The 8,936-nt window shown below is 26.5% G+C and overlaps 3 protein-coding genes across 3 annotated transcripts; 1 reads left to right on the top strand and 2 right to left on the bottom strand.

The window, feature by feature from the left end:
- Window positions 1-3,500: 3,500 nt before the first annotated feature.
- Phum_PHUM423990 (male sterility domain-containing protein, putative) lies at window positions 3,501-5,668 on the top strand (the record flags this gene model as incomplete). The annotated part of the gene is made up of 8 exons (XM_002429155.1): window positions 3,501-3,710; window positions 3,815-4,063; window positions 4,137-4,282; window positions 4,375-4,484; window positions 4,558-4,750; window positions 4,824-5,063; window positions 5,143-5,400; window positions 5,509-5,668. 8 exons carry the CDS (start codon window positions 3,501-3,503, stop codon window positions 5,666-5,668), a joined length of 1,566 nt encoding a protein of 521 aa, XP_002429200.1.
- A 635-nt stretch (window positions 5,669-6,303) lies between these two features.
- Window positions 6,304-7,476, bottom strand: Phum_PHUM424000 (uncharacterized protein; the record flags this gene model as incomplete). Its single annotated transcript, XM_002429156.1, has 5 exons — window positions 6,304-6,426; window positions 6,511-6,754; window positions 6,840-7,051; window positions 7,116-7,181; window positions 7,252-7,476. The coding sequence occupies 5 exons, from the start codon at window positions 7,474-7,476 to the stop codon at window positions 6,304-6,306; spliced, it is 870 nt and encodes a 289-aa protein (XP_002429201.1).
- A 67-nt stretch (window positions 7,477-7,543) lies between these two features.
- Phum_PHUM424010 (uncharacterized protein) lies at window positions 7,544-8,158 on the bottom strand (the record flags this gene model as incomplete). The annotated part of the gene is made up of 2 exons (XM_002429157.1): window positions 7,544-7,828; window positions 7,907-8,158. 2 exons carry the CDS (start codon window positions 8,156-8,158, stop codon window positions 7,544-7,546), a joined length of 537 nt encoding a protein of 178 aa, XP_002429202.1.
- Window positions 8,159-8,936: the final 778 nt, after the last annotated feature.

An 8,936-nucleotide genomic window follows, 5' to 3' on the forward strand; every position in this document is an offset into this window, starting at 1 on the left:
GAAACAATAATAATAATAATAATAATGAAAACAGGTTCTTTTTTTTTATCCATTTGAACGAAAGAAAAAATTCGTTACGTAAAAAAAAAAAAAAAAAAAATTTTTTTTTTTCTTTACTTTTCCGTTTATTACGTAATAATTATTATTATTAATAAATTAATAGTCGTTTTTTTTTTTGGTAAATAAATAAATTCGTTAATGTAATTTTAATTGTATTGTGGTAGTACTCGGTGGTGGTGGGGGGAGGGTTAAAAGGGTATCAAATTTTTTATACATTTTTACTTATAAGTAAAAACGATGGAAAGGATCGAATAAATAATTAAATTTTGTCATTAACGTAATTTAAATTAATAATAATAATAATAATGATAATGATAATAATAATAATAATGATAATAATAATAGTAATAATAATAATTTATTTAAAAAGAAACTGAGATTTGAAAAATATTAACACGTTTCACGATGAGAATACTTCATTTAAAAAAAACAATAAGACATTTATCATTATTATTATCATTATCATTATCATTATTATTTACAATCGATGATTGATTTATGAGTGTTTACACGAATGTGTAGGTAAGTGTGCGTGCGTGCGTGTGTGCGTGTGTGTGTTTGACCCAATTTCGTCATTTTTTTGCAAGCGAATTCACTTATTTATTAGACCATTATTTTAATACTTTACTCTCTCGACCGAGCCTGATGATAAAGTCTAAAACCTTTGTCAATAATAATAATAATAAAAATAATAATAATAATAATGTCATTTTTAATTACGTCATCACGTCGTCAATATTTATTAAAAAAAAAAAAAACAAAAAAAAACTTACCGGTCGATTTCATTGAATTCAATGTGTTAACGACGATACTACGTCATCACGTACTATGACGTCATTAAAACTCATTTTCCCCGTTTTTTTGTCAATTAATTCTGCAATACCTGAAAATAAAAAAAGAAAAATTATTTAAAACGTAATATATCCAAATAAATAAATAAATTAACAAAATCCGCGGAATTTGTTATTATTAAATAATTAAACACGTTGCTTATTATTATTATTATTATTATTATTATTATTATTTTGTTTTGCCCTAAATTTTATACGACGAATAATAATAATAATAATAATAATAATAAATTTGTTTTGGTTTTTTTTTTTTTTTGTTTAAAGAAGAGCTGAAATAGCATTATTATTATTATTAATTTTTTGTGACTGACTGTGTCCTAGTTTTGCAGATTCCAACCCAAATTATTATTATTATTATTATTATTATTATTATTATTATTATTATTATCAATAAGAATATTTATTTTTTTCAATAATGGGATTTTTTTTTTGGATTCCTCCTCCTCATCCTGTTTACTCCAGAGAGATGTTATGGCTGGAGTCAAAATCGGGAATGAGGAGGACACGTCGTGGTATTTAGGTCACAGATTCGGGGTTTCGTTCCTTAGGGATCAAGGTAGAAAGAGACTTTTCCGACGGAAAATAATAATAATAATAATAAATTTTAAGGTTTCAACCTTTATCTTAAAAAAAAAAAAAGAAATTTGTTTGCTTGTATTTAAATGCGTATTTAAATGACCTCAACATGATTTTTTTTTTTTTTTTTATGAAAAAGGTATTTTATGCTAACTTAACATAACATAACTTTTTTTTTATTAATATTTGCAAAATTTTATGCAGATTTCATAACAGCCTCGTCAAACTTGTAACTCCCCTTGTAGAGAAAATAAATTTTTTTTTTTTTTTTATAAACCTTGACCGTGACCCATACTTTTTTGTTTTTTAATACAAAAAAAAAAAAAAAAGTTAAATTCTATACGTTAAACAGATAGAATAAATTTATGAAAAAAAAAAAGCTCGTAGGAAAGTTAAGAAAAAAAAAAAAAAAGAAAAGATATTTACCATGAGCTTAAATAAATAATGATATAAATTAATTAGCATCATGTTAACCTCGACATTCCCTTATTACAAGTTTCTTCTTATATTTTAATATGCAATAATTGTTAATTTCTTTTTCCTTTTTTTCCCTTTTTTCCTTTGAATAATAATAATAATAATAATTTTTTAAAAACAATCTTTCATCTTCTTAAAAAATATTTTCCTTTTCCCCACCTAAAATACTGTATTATCTAATGTGAAAACTTACTTATTACCTTGTGGGGAAAAAGGGCTTTTTGTTGTTCGATATCTCGTTCGAGACCTCGATAATCGTTTTCTTTTTTTAAAATCTTACTTCCGTTTCTTCTAAAATCTCCTTTGTTTGTTTGTTTGTTTTTTTGTTTACATAAATTTCGTATTAATATTTTTAACGACAATCATATTTTCAATAATAATAATACTTTCGATAATTATCGATTATTTAAATCTTAGCTTAAAATGTTTCTTATGGTAAAATAGAAATAGTACCGATTTTTACCGATAGATGGTAGGTACGTTTTTCGGTTACCATGGAAACCGTTAACGAGGTGGTTGTTTTTTTTTGGCGCGATTAAAAAAGCATAAATTTCATAGATTAAATAAATCTTAATGTTATTGACACGATATCATAGGTTTTATATTCAGTTTTACAATGGTGCATACTACTCATTACATTTCATTAATTTATTTATTCTTTTACTTCCAACGTAAAACAAAACAGATTTTTTTTTTGTAACTACGTTCGTAATTTATTATTTTCTTAATAAGTTTTTGAAATGTTTATATTATATAATCTTGAAATAAAAAAAAAAAAAACGAAAGTTTTTCAAAGATGCTGTTCAGACATATCATTGCAACTCAAGTGTTGTAAAATTAAAAATAATAATGATATGAATTTTTTTGGTTTTACAATCCGAAAAAAAAAAATCATTGAATGACGTAAATTTGTTAAAATGGTCAATTACGATGATGATTCCTTGGTCGTGACCGGGGAACCTAAAGGTAAATATTTAAAATGGATTCTCTTAATAATAATGAAAACATTATTATTATTAGTTGTTTGCATCCATGAAGTATAAACGATTATTTTTTTGTCATTCAAAACGTTTACAACCTTGCGGTTAAGTGTAATTAATAATGAAATAAATATTTACATAAGAAAATAACGTAAGTAGTAGTAGTCTCCCTATTAACTTCTTGAAATATTCTTCTTCTAAATTAAATTATTATCATTCCAGGTATAAAATATTATATTGACCAAAATCAAACAATTTTGGCGTGACGTCATTATAATGACGTTGACGAATTCATTTAAATTTCCCTCCACCAATTTAAATACTAATAATTAACGTAATATTACTTACACATTAATTAACGTGATAATACTAATAATTGTTGTTATACAATAATAAAGTAAATAATTATGTAATAATTTTTGTATTGATGGGATATTTTACCTGTAAAAAAAAAAAAAAAAAAAATAAAATTTTATTAATCTATACAAAAAATAATAATAATAATAATAGTAATTAATAATAATAAATTTATTTATTTTTTAATTTTAGATTCAAAATGTCAGATCCGAATAATATTGGTAGTGACATAATAAGTTTTTATCGTGGGAAAAGTATTTTTGTGACAGGAGGTACAGGTTTGATGGGTAAGGTATTGGTTGAAAAATTATTAAGAACATGTCCTGGAATAAATAAAATATATTTATTGATGAGACCGAAAAAAGGAAACGATGTCAACACAAGACTATCAGAACTCATTAACACAAGAGTAAGATTAAAAAAAATAATTTTTTATATATGTATACAACGGGGGGAGGGTGAAGGTGGGGGGGGGAAATTAATAATCGATAACCTGGTTTTTTTTTTAAATAGATTTTTGATGGGATACGAAAAACACATCCGGAAACAATGAGTAAATTAATATCCGTTGCTGGAGATATAACGGCTCCAAATTTAGGATTAAATTCATCCGATGTTAAAATTCTAACGGAAAACGTTTCGATTGTTTTTCATTCTGCTGCCACGGTTAAATTTGACGAATCATTAAAAGAATCAGTCGCTATGAATATGAATGGGACAAAAAGCGTCGTACAACTTTGTCAAAAAATGAAAAATTTAGAAGTGAGACATTAAATTCGATTATTTTTTCGATTGTTTTGGAAACTGGAAACTGGAAATTTATTTATTATTTCAGGCTTTGGTTCACGTTTCGACAGCTTATTGTAATTGCGATAAAGAAGATATAAGTGAAGTTATTTATCCACCTCCAGACGATCCGGAAAAAATAATGAAATGTGTCGAATGCATGGATAAAGAACTATTGGAAAATATAACTCCACAGTACGATCGTGTTATTTTTTTTCCTTTTTTTCCTTTTTTTGTGTTCCTTTTAAAACTCGATTTTTCTCAATGGAAAAATTTTTTGTTTTAAGAATCATTCGTTCGAGACCAAACACTTATACATTTACAAAAGCACTAGCGGAACATATCGTTTTAAAAGAGGGTGTCGGACTTCCGGTTGCCATCGTCAGACCATCAATCGGTGAGTAAAAACAAATACGTAATGAATAAATAAATAAATAAATAATAATAATAATATTTACGTATGAATTTAGTTACGGCTGCATGGAAAGAACCGCTTCCAGGTTGGATTGATAATTTAAACGGACCAACGGGTTTATTAGCTGGAGCGGGTAAAGGAATTCTTCGTACCTTACTTTGTTACAGAGAATTAATTGCGGATTTGATTCCGGTCGATATAGCAATTAATTTATTAGTCACCGTTGCATGGCACACTGCTCAAACAAGGTACAACAAAAAAAAATTAATTAATTAATTATCACTTATCGTATATTGAATATTTTGAATTTTTTTTTGTCAGACCTGACAATGTACCTGTTTATAATTGTACGAGCGGTGGATTAAATCCGATACGTTGGATGGACGTTGAAACTTGGGGACATTCTTCTCTAACGACTTTACCATTTAATGACGTCATTTGGTATCCGGGAGGTAGTTTTAAAAGTTCTAAAATAATAAATATCCTTTGTCAAAGTTTTTTTCATTTTATACCCGCTTACTTAATCGATACGGTATCCGTTTTAATCGGACGTAAACCAATGTGAGTGTGATGACATGTTTTTAAATGTTTTTGTTTTGTGTTTTTGAAACTGTTTCAAAACTTTATTGTTTTCCAACAGGATGGTTCGAGTTCAAAAAAAATTTAAAAAAGCAATATCCGTTCTTGAATTTTTCACGACGCACGAATGGAAATTTCATTCGACGAATGTGAGAAATTTATTATTGAAATTAAACGAACATGATAGGAAATTGTTTAATTTTGATGTTAAACAAGTTAATTGGAAAAAATACATTGATAATTACGTCGAAGGAATAAGACTTTACATATTGAAAGAAGATCCGGAAAGTTCACATAAAGCTAAAATTAATTTAAGAAAGTAATTGACGCAAAAAAAAAATTTTTTTTTTTTTACTTGTTTGTTGTTTGTCCTCCTTTAAAACAAAAATAATAATTGTTTGTTTGTTTGTTTGTTTGTTTGTTCTAGAATGTACGTTCTTCATAAAATGACTCAAATTTTATCATTGTTATTTTTAATTAAAATTCTCATCGGTAGTAAAATGGAAATCGTTAGAAAAATGTGGACTTCGTTATGGACTATTAGTTTATATCTGGCTCGATTTATTTCAAATTCCATCCGTTTTTAATTTATATATATATATGTGCCTAAAATTAAATTTTATTATTATTATTATTATTATTATTATTATTAATTTTAATTTTATTTACAAACAAAACTAAAATCATTATTATTATTATTATTAAAAAAAAATTAAGAAAATTTTAAACATGTTTTCATAAAATTTATTTCAACACAAACATTAATTTATTTATAAATTATTATTATTATTATTATTATTATTAAAACAAATCGCAGACTAATACACTTGTTTGTTGTTTGTTTAACGGTAAAAAAAATTAAATGGAATTGTTGTATAATCGATCAGATAATTAAATTTATGTAAAATAAAGATGGTGAGTTTGGAAATTGAGGAAAAAATTAAGGACACGATAATATGTAAGTAAAAAACTTCCCTATATAATGTTTTTCATTAAAAAAGGGGGACGGATAAAAATTAATGTATGTATGTGCGTGTAAATTGTTATTAAATTTTTTATATTTCGTGTACACAAAATACGAGAAAAGCGTGTATTCGGATTTAATTCGATATAATCACTTAAAAAAAAGCTCACTGTCGTTGTGTTTAAAATTATCATCTACTCACACTACTTTGGTTGAAGCTTTAAAAAAAAAAAAATTAAAAAATGCGATTCCATTAAATTAAGGTTCAGGATTTGGTATTTTATCCAATGGTGGACACATCCAATGTCTTATATTTCTTGGCATGACCATTTCTTCTTGTTTATGACTCCAAAAATCCATAAAATCCACAACTTTTTCAACCTTAAATCCCAAAAAAAAAAAAATTTAAAAATTTTTAATAATAATAATAATAATAATAATAATAAAATGGAATGTTTTTCTAACTTGTTCGCTTCGAATGGCTGGTCCGATACCCGGTACATCTTGTCTCATGTATTTTTTAAATATTTTATAACCTAAAACCTCTGCCGTATATTTTCGTACTCTTGCTGCTGCTCCCAATAAATAACTACTCAGTTCTTCAAATTCTTGTTCTTGTTCGTCGACCGTACTTTCTTCGTCTTCTGCTAACTTCGCTTCGATTTTAGCTCTTATAGATTCTTCCATATCTTCTAATACGATTTTTTTTCTACAATGCAAACAACACAAAAAAGGTTTTACTTAATAATTAAAAACCGTAAAAAAAAAAAAAAAGTATTTTTTATGTAGATTACTTCGGTGGTACTTTCAATTGTACAGCGCTTTCCCTTTCAATTTTTTCTTCCAATGATTTTCCATCATCAATTTTCATTTCTTCATCTTCCGGTTTTAAAATAATACTTTCACCCTCTTCTTCTCTCGCTTCACCCGACAAACCTGATTCCGGTTCGACGGCATCTTTTAAAAATAATTTTTCTGATGATGTCATTGAAAAATCATCGAAAACCTAATTAAATTTAAATTAATTTAAAATTAAATTAAATTTATTTAAAAACAATTTAATGTCTTACTTCGTCAGTTATTGAATTATCATCATTTTTTTCTACCACTTCTTCGGTATCGGAAACTGCTGATGCCTTGAAAATATTTTTTTTTTTAATAAATGAGTGTTTAAATAATAAAATCTCATTGAATGAATATAATTACCATTCTTTGAGATAAATCTTCATCAATTTGAATTGATTTTTTTTCACCCGTACAAATCCCTTTTTGTACATCTTCTCCAACCATTTCCGAAAATCTATATTCGCCCTCTTCCTCCACTTCATAAAGTCCTTCTTTAATCCTCTCAGCTATTTCGCATACTTCATCCTCGTACATGATGGCTTCCAATTCTTCTCTTTCTTCATTTGTTAACGGTCCACATTCCATTTGAGCCAAAAATATATACAGATCAATAAATAGGGCTGAAATAGAGAGTGAGATTAACACGAAATAATTAAATAAAAAAATTTGTAATATTTTTTTTAAAATTACAGAATGGTATTGTTGCCATTCCTCCTTCCGGTTCTTCCGTGAACAATTCGCAAATGAGAATCATTGTTTGAGATAATGTATTGCTAATAAAACCCGCGCACACACCAACAAATTGTACCCAATTAATACTCGTCACGGCTCCAAGTAGGGCTATCAATTTAATAAGAAGCATTTCCTGTAAGCTAACATCGCTCCATTTTTTAAATAACGTTTGTGCACTGATCATCGTTTCAGGATCTTTACCAAACTGTTAACAACGTATAATAATAAATTTTTTTTTTTTTATTTTTAGGTATGCGACAGCGAAAGTCGACCGATACGATACCTGATTTATCAACATTTTTATGTAGCCGGGCGTTAGACCAGAAGGGCTGTCGTAAGGTGGAAATTCAATTCTTTCTTTAACAGGTGGTTCTTCACCATTTGCCAAAGCTCTAAAATATGCTGCTGACCATTTTAATAAATCGTACGGTTGCGTTCTGATGGCTGCTTTGCAATAAAGTTTCATTATATACGGAAATGTCGGTGGAATGTGAATTTGTTCGGAGCAATAAATTCTATCGAGGAGATCTGGCATTTTTAATTGATTATAAATAAAACCTGAAACACGATATTAAACGTAAGTAAGTTATTATTATTATTATTATTTAAATTACAAACGGGGAAAAAAATAAATAAATTTAACTTACCTTTCGACAAAAGGTTACGTTTAGACAAAAAAAAAAAAAAAAAATTATTAAAAAAATTAAAAATTAATGATCAATAATCCATTTTGTGTTATTGTTTTACTTTGGCGGTTGTTACCATAGCAACCACAGCCTGAATAAAATAACCCAAAAGCAACGACATTAATTACGTTTAATTTCAAAACAGGCTAAAACAACGTACAAATAACTGTTTTATCATTTTTTGCCACTGTACCCTTATCGCTTTTGACATAAACTCGTGGAATATGTGCCATGAAAAAAATGTCGTTAACTGTTGATATTATTACAAAACTAATCAACTTACCAAATTTTTGATTAATAATTTAACAATTAAAAAAACCTTTGATTTAAAAAAAAAATGAACAAACGTTTGACAAAAGAAACATAATTCTCACTCTTAAATAAATTTGTTTATTTGAATATGATGGATGAAAGGCAAAAGAAAAAACCGTTAAAAAATTTTACAAAAAAAAAAAAACACTTATGTAATTTAACGATAAAACTTTTTTTTTTATAATAATTCACTCGTTTCTTAATCTCGCTCATTCATAAATAATTTTACGATTTTATAACCGCTACAAACTACTTTTAAAAAAAAAAAAAAACGTTATAATTAAGGCTCATCATAATAGAATTTAATTTAACAAA

This window comes from Pediculus humanus, genomic scaffold, assembly GCF_000006295.1.
Source record: "Pediculus humanus corporis 1103172108193 genomic scaffold, whole genome shotgun sequence".
In the NCBI taxonomy this organism is placed as follows: domain Eukaryota; kingdom Metazoa; phylum Arthropoda; class Insecta; order Psocodea; family Pediculidae; genus Pediculus; species Pediculus humanus.